This window comes from Schistocerca piceifrons, chromosome 8 (assembly GCF_021461385.2).
Source record: "Schistocerca piceifrons isolate TAMUIC-IGC-003096 chromosome 8, iqSchPice1.1, whole genome shotgun sequence".
NCBI classification, from domain to species: Eukaryota; Metazoa; Arthropoda; class Insecta; order Orthoptera; family Acrididae; genus Schistocerca; species Schistocerca piceifrons.
The window spans coordinates 109,184,305-109,205,795 of NC_060145.1; the positions used below are offsets into that span (position 1 = coordinate 109,184,305).

The following is a 21,491-nucleotide window of genomic DNA, read 5'->3' on the forward strand; positions in this document are numbered from 1 at the left end:
CAAAGCAGATTGCGACCTCGATGTTGGATTAAGAAAAATTTTGGGTGCAGGAGCCCACTGATTAGGTCTGTTCGACCTTTAAATTCTTACATGATCTGAGTTCAGACCAGCGTGAGCCAGGTCGGTTTCTATCCTAAGACTATTAATCCATATTAGTATGAAAGGACCATATGGTTAAAATATTTTTTGTTATATTGATTAATATTAATTAATTTACTATTTTGACAGATTAATATGTTGAATTTAGAATTCATTTATGTAGATTTTTTCTACAAATAGTATTGATACTTTATGATTTATTTTAAATTTTCTTTTATTGGTTATTTGTGTTTTAATTAGTGTTGCTTTTCTAACTCTATTGGAGCGTAAGGTTTTAGGTTATATTCAGATTCGTAAGGGTCCAAATAACGTAGGATTTGTAGGAATCCCACAGCCCTTTAGAGATGCTATTAAGTTGATTTGTAAGGAGCAGCCAAGTCCTATTATATCTAATTATTTACTTTATTATTTTTCTACTGTTTTTAATTTAATAATTTCTTTGGCTGTTTGAGTAATTTTCCCTTACTTAACTTATATGTGTTCTTTTTCTTATGGGTTTTTGTTTTTTTATGTTGCACTAGATTAGGTGTTTATACCGTTATAATTGCTGGTTGATTATCTTATTCAAATTATTCTTTATTAGGTTCTCTTCGTTCTGTTGCTCAAACAATTTCATATGAAGTTAGTTTGGCTATAATTTTATTATCTTTAATTGGTAGTTTTAACATGTTTGATTTTATAAATTATCAGCTTTATTGTTGATTTATTATTATTTTTTTTTCCTTTAGCTTTAGCTTGTTTTGTTTCTTGTTTAGCCGAAACTAACCGTACTCCTTTTGACTTTGCCGAAGGTGAATCTGAGTTAGTTTCAGGGTTTAATATTGAATATGGTGCAGGTGGTTTTACTTTAATTTTTTTAGCTGAGTATACTAGAATTGTTTTTATAAGAATATTATTAGCTTTAATTTTTTTAGGTGGTGATTTTTATTCTTTCATATTTTTTATTAAGCTTGCTATTATATCTTTTGGATTTATTTGAGTTCGGGGTACATTACCACGGTTCCGTTATGATAAGTTAATATACTTAGCTTGAAAAAGTTTTTTACCTTCATCTTTGAATTTTTTTATTTTCTTTGTTGGTTTAAAGATTTTATTAATCTCATTTATTTAGTGAAATTTTTTAAGAAAAGTTAATAGAAGAGTTAAACTTCTAGTTTTATGTTTTCAAAACATATGCTTTTTCTAAGCTAATTAAGTTATTATTCCTTAATTAGCTTATCTCATGCATTTGTAACATGATATTAATTAAGAAGTGTGTAAAGTAGATAATTGTTAAGATTTGCCCTGTTATAATGTAAGGTTCTTCAACAGGTCGTTTACCAATTCATGTTAATAAGCAAACAACAACTACTATGATTCAGAATAAAATCTGATTAATAGGATAGAATTGGATACTTCGGAATGGTGTTTTATTATAAAATGGTAAAATTATTAAGATTCTAATTGATAAGAATAATGCAATAACACCTCCTAACTTGTTAGGAATTGATCGTAGAATTGCATATGCAAATAAGAAATATCATTCTGGTTGAATATGAACTGGTGTTACTAATGGATTAGCAGGTACAAAATTATCTGGATCTCCTAGGAGGTAAGGATTAATTAAGCATAATATAATTAATAATGATGTTATTAATACAAATGTAATAGAATCCTTGAAAGTAAAGTATGGGTGAAATGGAATTTTTTCGATATCTCCGTTTAGTCCTAACGGGTTATTAGACCCTGTTTGGTGAAGAAAGAATAAATGAATTGCAGCTATAGCTGCAATAATAAATGGTAATACAAAATGGAATTTGAAAAATCGATGTAATGTTGCGTTATCAACAGCAAATCCCCCTACACCCATTGAACTAAATTTGTTCCTAAATATGGAATTGCTGATAATAAATTAGTAATTACTGTCGCACCTCAAAATGATATTTGACCTCAAGGTAAAACATATCCTATAAATGCAGTTGTTATAACTAAGAATAGAATTACTGTACCAATTATTCAGGTGTGTATGTATATATAAGATCCATAGTAAATTCCTCATCCTACATGCAAATAAAAAATATAGATGCTCCATTTGCATGTAAAGTTCGAATAATTCAACCATTATTTACGTCTCGGCAGATGTGTACTACATTAATAAATGCTATTTCAATATTTGATGTATAATGTATAGCTAAAAATAGTCCAGTTACGATTTGAATTACCAAGCATAACACTAGCAGGGACCCAAAATTTCATCAAAATGAAATCTTTGTTGGTGCAGGTAAATCAACTGAAGAGTTATTAATAATTTTAATTAAAGGATGTCTTAATCGTAAGGGTTTATTCATTAGTAAATTATCTTATTTTACGAACAAGCGCCTGGTTAATATTAGTGATTTTAACTACTGCTAATAGTGCTAAAAATAAATAAATTATTATTATTATTATTATTGTAATAATGAATGTAGGTCTGTTATATAATTTTTCTAAAGATATTGTTATTTCTTGATAATTGATTGAATTATCAATATTTATAGTTTCAGTATTTTTGAAATAGTCTATAAATATTGTTATATCTAGGATAATTAATGTCAATATAATAAATACCCATATTGTTAAGGTAATAATTATGGTAATTGATTTAGGTTGAAATATTTCGTTTGATGCAATTCTTGTAATATAAACAAATAGAACTAATATACCACCAAGAAACGTTAAAAACAAAATATATGATAATCAATATCTTTCCATTATTGTTCCTGTTATTAATCCAACTAAAAAAGTTTGTAGGATAATGAAAAGCATTATTGATACTGGGTGTCTTAATTTAATAAAATTAATATTCATTACATTTGATAGTGATATAATTATTATTTTAATCATTTCAGGGGTTAGTTAACTATTAAAACTAATGTTATATTCTCTGTTTTTACTTCTTTGTTGGTTTATTTTGCTGGTGTTTATATTTTTTCTTCTAAACGTAAACATTTATTGATGGTTCTTCTGAGATTAGAGTATATTGTTCTTTCTTTGTTTATATTAATTATTGTTTTTCTCATTGAGTTTACCTACTTGATCCTCTGCTGCCTTCACCACTTCATCCCTCAGAGCTACCCATTCGTCTTCTACTGTATTTCTTTCTCACATTCCTGTCAATTGTTCCCTTATGCTGTCCCTGAAACTCTGTACAACCTCTGGTTTAGTCAGTTTATCCAGGTCCCACCTCCTTAAATTCCCACCTTTTTGCAATTTCTTCAGTTTTAATCTACAGTTCATAACCAATAGATTGTGGTCAGAGTCCACATCTGCCCCTGGAAATGTCCTACAATTTAAAACCTGGTTCCTAAATCTCTGTCTTACCATTATATGATCTATCTGATACCTTTTAGTATCTCCAGGATTCTTCCCTGTATACAACCTTCTTCCATACATACACAGCCTTTTCAATAACTTTAGCAAACACTGATGGCATAGAAATAGGTCTAAAACTGTCTAAATTATCCCTTTCTCCCTTTTTATAAAGCGGCTTTACCCCTAAGTACTTTAATCGCTCAGGAAACTGACCATTCCTAAGGAAAAAATTACAAATATGGCTAAATACGGGGCTAACATGCACAGCACAGTACTTTAATATTCTGCTAGGCACTCCATCATATCCATGAGAGTCCTTAGTCTTCAGTGATTTAATTATTGACTCAATCTCCCCCTTGTCCGCATCACAGAGGAGTATATCAGACATCAATCTTGGAAAGACATTTGCCAAGAAAATTATATGATTCCCTGCAGAAACTAAATTTTTATTCAATTCTCCAGCAATGCTTAGAAAATGACAGTTAAATACTGTACATACAACTGATTTATCAGAAACAGAAATATTTTTACTACAAACTGACTATGTCGCTGACCTTGTGCTGCTGACCAGCCACTTCCTTCACAACTGACCACAAACGTGTGGTTCCTGAAGAGGGGCAGCAGCTTTTTCAGTAGCTGCAGGGGCAACAGTCTGGATGATTGACTGATCTGGCCCAGTAACACTAACCAAAACGGCCTTGCTGTTGTGGTACTGCAAACGGCTGAAAGCAAGGGGCAACTACAGCCGTAATTTTTCCCGAGGGCATGCAGCTTTACTGTATGGATAAATGATGAGGGCATCCTATTGGGTAAAATATTCCGGAGGTAAAGTAGTCCCCCATTCGGATCTCCAGGCGGGGACTACTCAAGAGGGCGTTGTTATCAAGAGAAAGAAAACTGGCGTTCTACGGATTGGAGCGTGGAATGTCAGATCCCTTAATTGGGCAGGTAGGTTAGAAAATTTAAAAAGGGGAATGGATAGGTTAAAGTTAGATATAGTGGGAATTAGTGAAGTTCGGTGGCAGGAGGAACAAGACTTTTGCTCAGGTGAATACAGGGTTATAAATACAAAATCAAATAGGGGTAATGCAGGAGTAGGTTTAATAATGAATAAAAAAATAGGAGTGCGGGTAAGCTACTACAAACAGCATAGTGAACGCATTATTGTAGCCAAGAGACACGAAGCCCATAGACATGAAGCCCATGCCTACTACAGTAGTACAAGTTTATATGCCAACTTGCTCCGCAGATGATGATGAAATTGATGAAATGTATGATGAGATAAAAGAAATTATTCAGGTAGTGAAGGGAGACGAAAATTTAATAGTCATGGGTGACAGGAATTCAACAGTAGGAAAAGGAAGAGAATGAAACGTAGTAGGCGAATATGGATTGGGGCTAAGAAATGAAAGCGGAAGCCGCCTGGTAGAATTTTGCACAGAGCATAACTTAATCATAGCTAACACTTGGTTCAAGAATCTTAAAAGAAGGTTGTATACATGGAAGAATCCTGGAGATACTAGAAGGTATCTCAGAGATTATATAATGGTAAGACAGAGATTTAGGAACCAGGTTTTAAATTTTAAGACATTTCCAGGGGCAGACCTGTAGATTAAAACTGAAGAAACTGCAAAAGGGTGGGAATTTAAGGAGATGGGACCTGGATAAACTGACTATACCAGAGGTTGTACAGAATTTCAGGGACAGAATAAGGGAACAATTGACAGGAATGAGGGAAATAAATACAGTAGAAGAAGAATGGGTAGCTTTGAGGAATGAAATAGTGAAGGCAGCAGAGGATCAAGTAAGTAAAAAGACGAGGGCTAGTAGAAATCCTTGGGTAACAGAAGAGATACTGGATTTAATTGATGAAAGGAGAAAATATAAAAATGCAGTAAGTGAAGCAGGCAAAAAGTAATACAAACGTCTCAAAAATGAAATCGACAGGAAGTGCAAAATGGCTAAGCAGGGATGGCTAGAGGACAAATGTAAGGATGTAGAGGCCTATCTCACTAGGGGTAAGATAGATATTGCCTGCAGGAAAATTAAAGAGACCTTTGGAGAAAAGAGAACCACTTGCATGAATATCAAGAGCTCAGATGGAAACCCAATTCTAAGCAAAGAAGGGAAGGCAGAAAGGTGGAAGGAGTATATAGAGGGTCCATACAGGGGCGATGTTCTTGAGGACAATATTATGGAAATGGAAGAGGAGGTAGATGAAGATGAAATGGGAGATATGATACTGCGTGAAGAGTTTGACAGAGCACTGAAAGACCTAAGTCGAAACAAGGCCCCGGGAGTAGACAACATTCCATTACAACTACTGACAGCCTTGGGAGAGCCAGGCCTAACAAAACTCTACCATCTGGTGAGCAAGATGTATGAGACAGATGAAATTCCCTCAGACTTCAAGAAGAATATAGTAATTCCAATCCCAAAGAAAGCAGGTGTTGACAGATGTGAAAATTGCCGAACTATCAGTTTAATAAGTCACAGCTGCAAAATACTAACGCGAATTCTTTACAGACGAATGGAAGAACTGGTAAAAGCCGACCTCGGGGAAGATCAGTTTGGATTCCGAAGAAATGTTGGAACACGTGAGGAAATACTGACCCTAGGACTTTCCTTAGAAAATAGATTAAGGAAAGGCAAACCTACATTTCTAGCATTTTTAGACTTAGAGAAAGCTTTTGACAATGTTGACTGGACTACTCTCTTTCAAATTCTGAAGGTGGCAGGGGTAAAATACAGGAAGCGAAAGGCTATTTACACTTTGTACAGAAACCAGATGGCAGTTATAAGAGTCGAGGGACATGAAAGGGAAGCAGTGGTTGGGAAGGGAGTGAGACAGGGTTGTAGTCTATCCCCGATGTTATTCAATCTGTATGTTGAGCAAGCAGTAAAGGAAACAAAAGAAAAGTTTGGAGTAGGTATTAAAATCCATGGAGAAGTAATAAAAACTTTGAGGTTTGCCAATGACACTGTAATTCTGTCAGATACAGCAAAGGACTTGGAAGAGCAGTTGAAGGGAATGGACAGTGTCTTGAAAGGAGGATATAAGATGAACATCAACAAAAGCAAAATGAGGATAATGGAATGTAGTCGAATTAAATCGGGTGATGCTGAGGGAATTAGATTAGGAAATGAGACATTTAAAGTAGTAAAGGAGTTTTGCTATTTGGGGAGCAAAATAACTGATGATAGTCAAAGTAGAGAGGATATAAAATGTAGACTGGCAATGGCAAGGAAAGGAAAGCGTTTCTGAAGAAGAGAAATTTGTTAACATTGAGTATAGATTTAAGTGTCAGGAAGTCGTTCCTGGAAGTATTTGTATGTAGTGTAGTCATGTATGGAAATGAAACATGGACGATAAGTAGTTTGAACAAGAAGAGAATAGAAGCTTGTGAAATGTGGTGCTACAGAAGAATGCTGAAGATTAGATGGGTAGATCACATAACTAATGAGGAGGTATTGATTAGAATTGGGGAGAAGAGGAGTTTGTGGCACAACTTGACACGAAGAAGGGACCGGTTGGTAGGACATGTTCCGAGGCATCAAGGGATCACAAATTTAGCATTGGAGGGCAGCGTGGAGGGTAAAAATCGTAGTGGGAGACCAAGAGATGAATACACTAAGCAGATTCAGAAGGATGTAGGTTGCAGTAAGTACTGGGAGATGAAGAAGCTTGCACAGGATAGAGTAGCATGGAGAGCTGCATCAAACCAGTCTCAGGACTGAAGACAACAAGAACAAGAACAACAACAACAGCAGGTTAGTGGAGTTAGAAGTTGAGTTACACAACTTCAAATAGAATCTAGTGGGATCAAATGAGGAGCAGTAGGGAAAAAATTAAGAAAAACCCCAAGATTGAATGTAATTAAAATGTGTTCTATAAGAGACAGTCAAATGAAAACTGAGCAGCTGCCTTAACGGGACCATGCAATTATTTCATTCAAAAGTAATCACCTCACATGTTAAAGACATTTATGCCACTGGGAGATGAGACGGTCAATACAGAACTTTTAAGTGTTACAGGATTTAGGTTAACATCTCACTTTTGTAGAGCAACATGGGGAAAGGAGGAGTTGTCATAAATTTAAGAACATAGACACTCATGAATTTTGCCTATAACAGCATATGGAAGCATGTGCAACGGAAATAGAATTTCATAAAAAATCCTTCATAATACTAAGTGTATATCAAGCACCTGCAGTTAACCTTTAAACTGTTAATAAACCACCTTGAAGCTGTACTGGCCCATTTAACAACCTAAAACAAAGAAATAGTGGTTACTGGGGACTTCAGTGTAGATTTTCTTTTCCCAATAAGAACTTATGAGTTAGTAACACAATCATTCAACTTAAATCCCACTGTAAAGTTCCCAACTAGGGTAACCAATTGCTCACAAACAGCCATTGATAATATCTTTACAGAAAAGTCCAATGAACAAAATTATATTACAAAATGGCCTCTTAGATCATGACATGCAGTTCCTTCTGTTAAATGTGAATACTGAACAGGATATAAAATCTGCTAAATCTGAACTCAAAATGGTAATCAATAAGCCAAAAATTGATTAATTTAGGACACTCCTCAGACATTCACTGGAACGATGTTCACAGTGCTCATGGCATGAATGAAAAATATAACTCTTCTGCTAATAAAGAAAGTCCTTACCTTATTTGAACACTGTTTTACCCCAAAACTAACCAAGGTTAGAGCAAAGTCTACAAAGAAGCCAATAGATTACTCAAGGAATTGAGGTATCTTATAAAACAAAAAGGAAACTGCATCTGTCAATCCAATATAGTTCTGATGTTGATGCTATAGCACATTAAAAGAAATACCACAAAATATTAAAGACTGTAATACAGACATCAAAGCAAATATATTACAAGGAAAAGATAGTTATATCAGACAACAAAATAAAGACAACATGGGATCTAGTGAAGGAGAAGACCAGTAGAACCAGACATGAAGAGGGGCAAATAGCATTAAGAGTAAATGAGACATTGGAGACAGACGTGTATAGTGTTGCAGAACTTTTTAACAAACATTTTATAACTGTTGCTGAAAAGATGGGGTTGTCAGGTTCTGTAGATGCTGCCATGTGATACCTCAGACCAGACATTTCAAGTAACTTCCATTATACGAATTTGACCCTCACTACCCCAGCAAAAGTAATGTCCATCATAAAATCTTTAAAATCATAAACATCGAGTGAGCATGATGAAATATCGACAAAGTTAATTAAATAATGTGATTCTGAGTTAAGTAACATATTGAGCTATCTGTGTAACCAGTCGTTTATCAGTGGAATATTTCCTGAATGGCTGAAATATGCTCAAGTTAAACTACTGTTTAAGAAGGGAGATAAAGAAATAAAGTCAAATTTCTGTATAATTTCAATTTTGACAGCATTCTCAAAAATTTTAGATAAAATAACATACAATCGGCTTTATAACCATCTTATCACAAATAAGATACTGTCAAAGTCGCAGTTCAGATTACTAAAGGGTTCTGATATTGAGAAGGCTATCTACACTTAAAGTGAAAATGTATTTAATTAATTAGGAAAAAATTGCAGGCAACTGGTATATTTTGTGATCTGTCAAAGGCATTTGACTGTGTAAATCACAATATTCTTTAATTAGAAAATTAGGGTGTAATAGGAAATGCTGCAAAATGGTTTAAATCTTATATCTCTGGCAGGAAACAAAGGGTGTTATTAGGAAAGGGACATGTATTAAGCTATCACGCATCATCTAACTGGGAACTAACTACATGTGGGGTCCCACAAGGTTCCATCATAAGACCCTTACTTTTTCTTGTGCATATCAGTGACCTTTCGTCAGTAACATTACCAGATGCCAAGTTTGTTTTGTTTGCTAATGATACAAAGATCGCAATAAATAGCAAATCAAGTGTAGTCTTAGGAAGATCGGCTAATAAAATATTTGTGGACATTAATCACTGGTTCCCAGCCAATTCTTTGTCACTAAACTTTGAAAAAACACACTACGTGCAGTTCAGAACTTGTAAGGGGGTTCCCACGAGCATTTGCCTACCATATAACGACAAGCAGATAGATGAAGTGGATAGTGTTAAATTCTTGGGATTACAGCTTCATAATAAATTCAACTGGGAGGAGCACACAATATGACTGCTGAAGTGTCTAAGCAAACCTCTACTTGCAATGCAAATTCTGTCAGATATAGAGGATATAAAAATGTAAAAGCTGGCATACTATGCTTACTTTCATTCCATGTCATCAAATGGGATTGTTTTTTTGGGGTAATTCATCAATCCAAGGTAAAGTTTTCCAGGCACAAAAACGTGCAATAAGAGTTATATGTGGTGTGAACTCAAGAACATCCTGCACAGGCCTGTTTGGGGAACTAGGGATACTAACAACTGCTTCCCATTATATTTATTACTCATTGAAATTTCTCATTAAAAATATATCACTTTTTCGAACCAACAGCTCAGTTCATGGAATTCATACTAGAAATAAGAATAATCTTCACAAGGATTTAAAGTCACTTACTCTTGTACAAAAAGGTGTGCATTATTCCGGAACACACATTTTCAATAACTTGCCAGCAACCATAAAAAGCTTAACAACCAATAAAATTGAGTTTAAGAGAATCCTAAAGGAATTATTGGTGGCCAACTTCTACTCCACTGACAAACTTCTCAGGAGAATCAACTGATTGTGTATAACGTCTGCACCATTACAGTGCAGTAATGTGTCCATTGTAAATAAGTGTTGTAGTAGTACTATTATACGTTTATTACCTTACAAATAAATAAAAACATTGTTTAATTTTAAATTCAGTGCATTAATGCAATCTTAGTAAATGAGTGTTGTAACATGATCCTTTCATATAGTGTTTTCTTAGCTTATTTGTTTTAGTTGTAAATATTTGTCATGTATTATTGTTTTTCTGACATGTTCTACATCCTGGAGGACATCCTCACTAAGGATTAATTGAAATGAAAGTAAATCTAATCTAATCCAATCCTGTTTCATACAACACGGTCAGCTCCTGACTGATCCACAACTGCACCAACTCTTGCACTTCCTCGTTTGACTGAAACAGACATCCTTGTAGGTCTTTTTTTTATATCGCCAAAGATGTGAATTCACACGGTGAACCACCCAGGCTGTACAGCGAGTGTTACAGTGCTTCCCAACCAAATCGTTGAAGTGTAGCCTTCGTCCAATTGGCAGTGTGGGGGTGGGTGCTATGAGGCAACAGGACAATTCTGCTGAACAGCATTCCTGGGAGTTTTTACTTTATAGCACGTCACAGTTTCTGCAAATTGTCTTCATCATGCTGCCCACTGATTGTGGTTCCACACTTGAGCATAGGGCCCCTGGAGTCAAAGAGGGAAGTCGTCATGACCTTACCAGAGCTTGTGTGAACAGCTTTGGATTTCTCTGGAGGGGGAGATGAGGGATGTTTCCACGGTTGGCTTTGCCGTTTGCCTTCATGGTCGAAATGGTGCCACCATGTAAGGTCATGATGACCATCTCCCTGGACTACAGGGGCCCTCTCACTGAGTTCCTGAGCGTCAAACCACAATCAATGCGCAAAGCTAAAAGGACACTTCGCAGTAACTGTGGCACACCACTTAATCATAACACAGCATTTGTCTGTCATATGGAATCATCCTGTTCCACAATAAAGTCCACCCGTACCCTGCCATCGGATGAAGGCTAGCCCAGATTATTCACCATGTGATTTTCCTATCTTTGGCAACCTGAAGAAAGATGTACGTGGACATCAGTTTGACATCATTTGATGGTCACATTGCAGTGGGTGTTTGGTTCTCATTTGACTGCCCATCATTCTTCAGAGTAACAGAGCAGTGAGGAAATTTAGATGTAGGCTTCATATAAGCAACAAAATTAGAAATAATGTTAAGTAATAGCAAGACAAGTTTCAAAAATAAACAATAGATTTTCTGGGGAAATAGTACAGGTCTGTGTGTTAACACACTTTCTGATCATGAGGAAGAACAGTTCGATAAAGAATTAAAGATGGTGACAAATGGCAGCAATTCCCGGTATATGAAAAAATGGAAGATTTTACAGGGAAAATGGAACAAGAACTGAAGAACCATTTTTCAGCGAGAAACATTGGGTATGCTACTGGAAATGACAAGGCAGGTTATATGTTGTCAGAATTTGCTAAAGAAAACAGGTTTGGACTGAACACATTCTCCCAGAAGGAAACAGAATGGTAATTGACATGGCAAAGACCAAACAGAAGTACAAAAGTAATCTGGTGATTTGAAGAAACAGTAAAGATATTTTACAGCATGTGGAAGTCAAACTGCTTCAGAAGCAGAGCAAACACACACAAAAAGCTAGAAAGAAAGGTTCATCATGTAGAAAGTCAGAAATCAAATAGTGGAAAGTCCAGGCTGGAATATCAACACAATGAGAAGGATAGATTGCTGCTCATTGTAAAGATGACACAAATTGCAGACAGGCAACATATATACTGTGACACATTTACCTATTGACCAAAGCCTTCTTCAAAAAAGAACAGAAAAACACACACACACACACACACACACACACACACACACACACACACACACACACACACACACACTTTCTTCATGTATACATGACCACTCATCATTCAACAAATGGATGATCACTCTCTCCAGCTGCTGCGTGTTTTGCATAAACAACTTTGTTAAAAAGTACAGTTTTGTCTATTTTGCTGGTACAGTAAAAGGAAAGCAAAAGTAAAGAAAAATCTGTATGTAAAGCAAAATTGTGTCTGTGTGTCTTAACAGTTCTGGTAATGACAATGTTACAAGGACTGTCAATTCAAAAACAATTAATAAACCGAAGGCTGCCAGTTGATCAATGGAGAGACGTGTGATGAAACTGCCAGTAGTAATCAAGTTGGTGGGGAAAGACAGTTGTGGCTATAACAAAAATGTAATGGAAGTGGGCAGGACATGTTACCAGGTAAATGGATGGGAGATGGACTGGGATAAGAAAATACCAAGATTGCCACCTAATGGAAGGTGGGTGGGTGGCATTAGAAAATATGCAGTAGCCACATGGTTGTGTGTCACAGAATGCAACAATGGACAGTAACCAGAGGAGGGCTTTTCAAACAGTGGATGAGAAATGGCTGCTGGTGCTGCTGCTGCTAATCATGACAAGACATATTTTCTCAAATGTGGGAAGCGACATGTGAAATAATTTATCACAAAATGTCTTTGAGCATATAAAGGGTTTCCACAAGTTACAAAAGTATACTGTTGCTTACTGATTATTACACGACCCCAATATTATTGCACTTAGCCTCCTGTGACCGTTATTAGAAACTCGCAGTGAAGTTACAGTAAACAAGTCAGCGGCTAAGGAAAACACATTGCATTGTGAATGATTTCAAGACAGTTGTGCATATACTATCAAATGGTTCAGTGTGACTTCATGAAATATGACAATAAAAACTCACAATAAACTGACTTTAGTGCCCACAACCCTAAATGAACTAATATTGTGGTCGACTAATACAAAAGTGGCAGAATAACTTCAGGCACGACTCACAGAGGACACAATAAGAAACATTTCCAAATGGGAATCCTACATATTTTATAAAAAGTTATGATATTGGCACAAGCTTTTTAACACACAATGCACAAGCACTTTAAGGTATTGGAGGAATTATTGTTTTTCAATGCAATGAGGCATTTTTTAAGATCACTTCAAAGTCCTTTGGAAGATAAGTAAACCAACATTACATTTTTTAATATTTCATAAAAATAAACAGAAAAGTTGCTAATTACACGGACCAATATGTATATACAAAACCGAGTAACGCATCTAAAGTTTCAATGTGCAGAATTCAGTACTGGCCTATATATTTAGAACAGCTATTTATTTGTGGGATGTTTGAAACTAAACATTAATAAGGGTGACAATTGTACTATTTCCCCAACCTCTCTCTTCAATAGCTCTCAAATCCTTCCATAAAAAAAATCATCTCTTAATTTAGAAAGCTATGGTTATCTCAGTAGCAAATAAAATTACAAATACTAACCATACTGAAAACTAATGTCCATTTTATTACTAAAAAGTCATCTACTGTGTATTTCAAAATTTTCAGACAACGTAATAACCGTACCTTCTTTTTCTTGGAATATTTTTCCAAGTTTGTTTGCAAGTGTAGAATTAGCTTCTCTTGTTGTCGTATCTTTGACTCTGCCTTTAGCTCCTCATACTTGTACGCCACCTGCGTTTCTTCTAATTTAGCGTGCAGTTCAGCGATCCTGTAAGCCCAAAGGAAGACGAAGTTTACACAAGAATAAACAGAAACAAAAATATCCTACACAGTCATGACAATATATTTACCAGTGTTGGAAGAAAGCTAAATGGCTACAATATGAAGTAATCTCGTCATTTTATTCAAGTGGAGGAGCACAGGCATATTAAAAGGCGCTCTCTCTCTCTCTCTCTCTCTCACTCACTCACTCACTCACTCACTCACTCACTCACTCACTCTCTCTCTCTCTCTCTCTCTCTCACTGTCACTCTCACACTCTCACTCACACAGGCTGTCTGTTGTAAAATATTACTTTTGTATTATGGTAAGCCAAGCATATACTTGCTCTATCTTTGTAAACTGCATGTGAAACTAGACTGTAATGTTAAATTCGGACAATCATTCAAGATGTAACAAGGTGAACAACTGTCAACAACAGCCAAGTTGGAAAGATTCAAAATACCTTTTAAGTAATGTAATGCTACTGAATTGTCTGAAATTCAGCTCTAAGGCATTAAGCAGTATGCTTGTTACATTTTAATTGAAACAGTGTGACCTGAACTATTTATTTTTCTTGCTTAAGGTTTACATTTGGCCACTGCAACAATTTTCACATTTCCTGCAGGTGCTGATTACTACGATGGCATGTAGCAGTTACAGTTCAGTTCTTCTTGCAAAGGGAATCCTGGCAAGCACACGTGGGACAAGATTGTGGATAAAAGAACTGAACAGCCAAAAGTTGTGGAGGGAAGAGAACTAATTAAAAATGCACCTAAATTATTAATAGTTATAAAGGAAAGTGGCTTCAGTACAGTACAGCCAATTACAGCACGGGAATCAAGACATGAAAAGGTACAAGAGAAACAGTCATTGAAGAAGTTTAGGTAGCAGAGGGAATCGAAGGAACAATTTTTCGTAGCAAACATATGAACTCAATGGAGTCAAATTAAATACCACTCGTGGCTTGTATTAAAGACTGGGCTACAGTGTGTCGAACTAGTAAAACTTTTTCTCTCTGTATACTGTCATAGAATGGTAGCACTATGTGGGTCTACTTCCATTTCATGTCTACATCCCCTCAGTCTGGGTAAATACTCTAAAATGGCTACATAAGATGAAACTAGAATGAAATTTTTTCACTCTGCAGCAGTGTGTGCGCCGATATGAAACTTCTTAGGCTGTGGCTAAGCCATGTCTCCACAATATCCATTCTTCCAGGAGTGCTAGTTCTGCAAGGTACGCAGGAGAACTTATGCGAAGTTTGGAAGGTACGAGACGAGGTACTGGTGGAATTAAAGCTGTGAGGACAGGGCGTGAGTTGTGCTTGGGTAGCTCAGTAGGTAGATCACTTACCTGCGAAAGGCAAAGGTCCCGAGTTCGAGTCTCGGCCTGACACACAGTTTTAACCTGCCAGGAAGTTTCATAAGCTGAAACTAGTTTCACAACAGAGGCGGTTTTAATACAGTAAATGTTACAGCCTAAGTTAACAAATGTAATTATTCAACAAATGGATGAGGTGTCCACTATAAAAAAGAAATTTCTGGGAAGTATAATTGGAGTTTTGTGGTTAGATAGATGAAGCAAAAGAGTGAGAGACCTACTAGAAAAGAAACCTTTGAAAAGTAAACTAGAAACATCAAGGATGGAGCAGTTACAGGACACAAGAAGAGAAGAAGGGATGATGGTAGCAAAGCAGGTTGCAAGGGAAGAGAGACAGGAATCCCCCTGGACAGATGACCAAAGGAATGTAAGAAAAATGGAGAAGGCATGGGATAGGGAAATAATTGGCATCATAGCGAAGAGGATTTTGTTTCCAGCAGACACAGCCCATGGGTTTCAAATTGTTCAAGGTGATATTTTCATTTTATTGTTATTTTCTTCTAACCACATTTCTTAATCATTCTGATTAATTCAGCTTATTCTGTCATGTCCGTATTACTGTTTTGTAAAAATTCTCACTTTCTCTTTAATATTAGCCTGGTTCCATTTGACATTTTCTTTTAATTTGCTCTTTTTGTGGCCACAATTTACTTTGTGTTTACTTTTGTTGAGTACATGCCCCTTTTGTATGTGTCGTGTCAATTTTAATTTTAAAAGATTCTGGACTCTTCACTTAATTTAATGTGGAATACCTCCATATTCTTAAATCAGGTGCCATAAACTACAGTTCAGATTTTCTATCTGTATCTACTTTTACTCAGTATTTTAACATTTATAGTTACCTGCCCTCAGAGTCCTTCAGGATTGTCACAGGCCGCACAATTTCTTTATTGTTACCTAAAACTTAGGGGGTTATACTTTTGTTCCATATGGTCTCACTTAAGTATACTTCCTCCCTTGCTTTCTTCTGGAAGAAAGAGTTGAGAACAAACATGTTCTACTTGGTAAATTCTACTAATGTATGACTCCTGCCATGACTGGTACCATATAAGTTTCTCACTGAAAAGTTGTTCTTTCTATATAGAAGAGATGCTGAGTTGCAGATAGGCACAACAAAAAGACTGTCACAAATAAATAAAGTTTGGTCAGTACACACACACACACACACACACCACACACACACACACACACACACACACACACACAGTCTCCACTGATTGCTATTCCGATTTTAATTTCATTTAGTCTCCACTATTTCATTCTCAACAACTGACCATACCACTGTAGTCTGTGCTTTCCTACATCATTAATAGGCATTTTGATGCCAGCTTCAGTCCTATTCATTTCATTTTCTTTATTTCTCATCTTACTCCTTTGACTTTTAGTTCTGAAAAAGACTCATTTATGTAGCCAGAAATTTTCTTTCATCTTTACCTAAGAGGGTGTATATTTACAGGACCCAAGTCAGAACTTGTGTAAACTAAATATGGAGCATGGTTAATCTAACTTTGTTATCCCACAGCAATACTGACCTTGCGACTTATCTTAGAAGAAAGATTAAGGAAAGGCAAACCTACGTTTCTAGCATTTGTAGACTTAGAGAAAGCTTTTGACAATGTTGACTGGAATACTCTCTTTCAAATTCTAAAGGTGGCAGGGGTAAAATACAGGGAGCGAAAGGCTATTTAAAATTTGTACAGAAACCAGATGGCAGTTATAAGAGTCAAGGGGCATGAAAGGGAAGCAGTGGTTGGGAAGGGAGTAAGACAGGGTTGTAGCCTCTCCCCGATGTTGTTCAATCTGTATATTGAGCAAGCAGTAAAGGAAACAAAAGAAAAATTCGGAGTAGGTATTAAAATTCATGGAGAAGAAATAAAAACTTTGATGTTCGCCGATGACATTGTAATTCTGTCAGAGACAGCAAAGGACTTGGAAGAGCAGTTGAATGGAATGGACAGTGTCTTGAAAGGAGGATATAAGATGAACATCAACAAAAGCAAAACGAAGATAATGGAATGTAGTCGAATTAAGTCGGGTGATGCTGAGGGAATTAGATTAGGAAATGAGACACTTAAAGTAGGAGTTTTGCTATTTGGGGAGCAAAATAACTGATGATGGTCGAAGTAGAGAGGATATAAAATGTAGACTGGCAATGGCAAGGAAAACGTTTCTGAAGAAGAGAAATTTGTTAACATCCAGTATTGATTTAAGTGTCAGGAAGTCATTTCTGAAAGTATTCGTATGGAGTGTAGCCATGTATGGAAGTGAAGCATGGACGATAAATAGTTTGGACAAGAAGAGAATAGAAGCTTTTGAAATGTGGTGCTACAGAAGAATGCTGGAGATTAGATGGGTAGATCACATAACTAATGAGGAAGTATTGAATAGGATTGGGGAGAAGAGAAGTTTGTGGCACAACTTGACCAGAAGAAGGGATCGGTTGGTAGGACATGTTCTGAGGCATCAAGCGATCACCAATTTAGTATTGGAGGGCAGCGTGGAGGGTAAAAATCGTAGAGGGAGACCAAGAGATGAATACACTAAGCAGATTCAGAAGGATGTAGGTTGCAGTAGGTACTGGGAGATGAAAAAGCTTGCACAGGATAGAGTAGCATGGAGAGCTGCATCAAACCAGTCTCAGGATTGAAGACCACAACAACAACAACAACATCCCACAGCAGCTTTCTGACTTGGCTGTAGAAATGTTAGGCATTTTGTGCCCTGTCAAGTATGTTTTGTTCTGCTGTATTGTTCAGTTATTTTTATGCAGAAGTAGCTTCATTCATCATCCTCAATATGTCCCCTCATGAACAACTATCACAAAAAGTGTGACCATCCCGAATCTGTGATTTAAATCCTTTGAAAGTCTGCATGTTGCTGACTAGCCATGCATTCTAGTGCTAAGCCTACAGCTTAAATGAGTGACTTTTTAAATATTTTTGTGTGACTGGCTCAATTACTGCATAATAGAATTTGGGTATCCATGTGCCAGTCGACATTACTCTGAACAGTTGGGAGTTATTGTTGAGCTAATGCAGGATGGCCATTACAACAAGAACTGCAGCTCACATCTGAGAAGAAAAAATAACTAGGTGACAAGAGTGTCTGACCATTACTTGTCTTTGGCAGAAAACGTTCATCTTACTATTGATGAAAACATTTAGCAGTAGATGAAAACAATACCTAACTTTCAGAGTTTTTAGTTCCTTCCTCAGTGAGGAAAGTGGAATCGGTTGGGGAAGGTTCAAAAGGAAGGCCAGGTCACTTTGATATCTAGCATCACTTGTGAGGACAATGAAAGACCAATGTCGTCCACTTAATGGTTGTCTCCTCTCACCTTAAAACTAGGGCATACCTCTCATCCTGGTATCCGAGTAACATGTAATGGTTATGTCACTTGCTTTAAGTAGTCTAGGAAAAATAAAGGAAATTTTTAATTTGAACAGATAGTGTAGGTTTCATACTTTGTTAGCGACGATTAATTGCACTTTTATTTTTGTCACTGCATTGGACATAACACTTTTGATGCAATGAGTGGGCACGAAGAAAATACGCAACTACACTGACTAAGAATTCCTGACAGCTTTGGAACAACAGACAAGGAGCAACTGAGTTTGGGAGAACTCCTCAAAGAAGATATTGACTACCAAATAAGCCATGTAAGAAGAGGTTGTACTCAAAACTGAAATCTGAGCTCACCTAGTCTCAGCACACTGGACGGCAATAGCAGCATTTTCAAGTTGTTTGTTTAGTTCACAACCGGACTCTCGCATACCATGTATTTGTGTGAGTCTCTGACTTATCTCTTCTTTCAGCATGCAGTTTTCTTCTTGCAGACCTTTAACTTGCCTCTGTAATGTTTTTATAGCTGCTTCGGCCTCGTGGTTATTCTCCTGAAGATCTGTTACCTTTGAAAATACAGAATGATTTACCCACCATTTATTACGTAGATCTGTAAGAAATTCTAGGAATGAGTAGAAGCAACACTTACTATTAACAAACTATATATCAAATTATGAATATAATAGAGGGAAACATTCCACGTGGGAAAAATATATCTAAAAACAAAGATGATGTGACTTACCAAACGAAAGTGCTGGCAGGTCGATAGACACACAAACATACACACAAAATTCAAGCTTTCGCAACAAACGGTTGCTTCATCAGGAAAGAGAGAAGGAGGGAAGGAGAGAGAAAGACGAAAGGACGTGGGTCCCAAGGGAGAGGGCAAGGAGCCACTTCAATCCCGGGAGCGGAAAGACCCACCCTAGGGGGAAAAAAGGACAGGCATACACTCGCGCGCAAACACACACACACACACACACACACACACACACACACAAGCAGACATTTACAAATGTCTGCTTGTGTGTGTGTGTGTGTGTGTGTGTGTGTGTGTGTGTGTGTGTGTGTGTGTGTGTGTTTGCGTGCGATTGTATGCCTGTCCTTTTTTCCCCCTAGGGTGGGTCTTTCCGCTCCCGGGATTGGAGTGGCTCCTTGCCCTCTCCCTTGGGACCCACATCCTTTCGTCTTTCCCTCTCCTTCCCTCTTTCCTGATGAAGCAACCGTTTGTTGCGAAAGCTTGAATTTTGGGTGTATGTTTGTGTGTCTATCGACCTGCCAGCACTTTCGTTTGGTAAGTCACATCATCTTTGTTTTTAGATATATATCAAATTAAGATGACAATGTTGTGGTCTTCAGTCTGAATTGATGCATCTTTACACTCGAGTCCATCCTGTGCAAGCCTTTTAAACTCTGTACAACTATTGCAATCTACATCCATTGGAAACTGTCTACTGTGTTCAAATGTTTGTCTCCCTCCAGAAATTTTTACCTCTCTCACTTTTCTCCAGTTCCAAATAAATTGTTCTTTGATGGCTCACTGTGGGTCCTCTCAACCAATACCTTCTTTCAATCAAGTCATGAAAAATCTTTTTGTCCCCACATTGTAAAGTATATCTTTATTAGTTATTCGATATTTAAACCTATCAATAAAAATATTCAGTAAACCCACATTTTATATGCCTGTGCCGTTCGAAGTTCACATTTCAAAGCGAACATCTGTGTACTAGTGCAAAGGCGTTCAAGAAGCTTCCCCCTAACAGGTCAATAAGCCTACACCCAACAAACCAAGAAATTGAGAATCCATATAGGTTCAGAATAAAACTGTAAACATAGCTTATCAAACACTCAGTAATCTGATTATCATGATTCACACATTACACTTACGTTCTGCTGAGAAGCAGTTATGTTTATTATCAACAGACTTTCACTATTGTGTCATACAGATAAGTACTGTTCTATGATAAATGTCAATATGGTGATGTCAAATATGTATCAAAAGAAGTTGCACAGCACTAAGTCATTGTAACAGAAGAAGCAGAAGCACGCAGCCACCCAACCCCCCCCCCCCCCCCCCCCCCTGAATAGCAGTATTCCAGCTACATTACTGTGTTAACAAAAGTCATCAATATTTGAAAATGTATTGTAATTGGATAGATCTGCAATTAGATAGTTACATTATTGTGTTATACTTAGCTAGAATAAGCACAAACAGTTTGCAGTAGTTTAACAGTTGTATATTATATGAATCTTCTATTTATTTCTTTAGATATAAAGGTAAGATGTCCCCTTCAAATGTCAAAGATACTTCATTTTATCATTTAGTTCAAGTATCCGTTGACCCATTCTGTGATCTCCATGATTGGGTCCACAGAAAGAACAAAAATCCTTTCAAATAAATTACAAAACCATCAAAGTGCACAGAAGTTTGTTTTTATTCAAATGGCAACCAGTTTAGGACTTAAGTCCATTATCAAACCATCCACATAAGTCCTCCCATACCACCATAATGTGTTATGGTGCACACAAAACTGGACTGTTCTATGCAAATAGTAACTGGCAGTTACCCAGTTATGGTAGGACTTATGTGGATGGATTGATAATGGACTTAAGTCCTAAACTGGTCACCATTTAAATAAAAATTAACTTCTATTGAATTATGTTTTGTAATTTCGTTGAATCATAGTAAGTCGCTGCCTACAGCCATCCAACATGCTAGAAGTGAGTAAAAGAAACACATGTTGGATGACCACCTTTATAGCTAAAAACTTTGTACATAAATACCTGCTGAGAGAGATCATTTGTCACATTCTTATACTTTGACAGCTGGCTTTCTAGGCTGTCAATTTTTTCCTTGTGGTCCTCAAGTTCAGCTTCAACAACATCCACTCTCTTTTCAGCCTTTATGCGCAAAGATTTCTCCTCATTTATGCTGACACGTGCTGTCTTTATCTCTGCTTGGTACTTGTCCAAATTCTTTTCTAGTTCTGCCCTGCCAAGCAATCAATAATATTGTAGGTAGATGCAACACAGCACAAT

General features: G+C 36.7%; 1 protein-coding gene across 1 annotated transcript in view; it reads right to left on the bottom strand.

The window, feature by feature from the left end:
- LOC124711300 (citron rho-interacting kinase) overlaps positions 1-21,491 on the bottom strand; it is a 217,559-nt gene that overhangs the window by 88,242 nt on the left and 107,826 nt on the right. The window contains exons 19-21 of the mRNA XM_047241304.1: positions 21,237-21,444; positions 18,810-19,018; positions 13,593-13,737 (exon numbers count right to left, since the gene is read on the bottom strand). Coding sequence (XP_047097260.1) covers positions 13,593-13,737; positions 18,810-19,018; positions 21,237-21,444 — 562 coding nt within the window. The remainder of the gene's footprint in view (positions 1-13,592; positions 13,738-18,809; positions 19,019-21,236; positions 21,445-21,491) is intronic.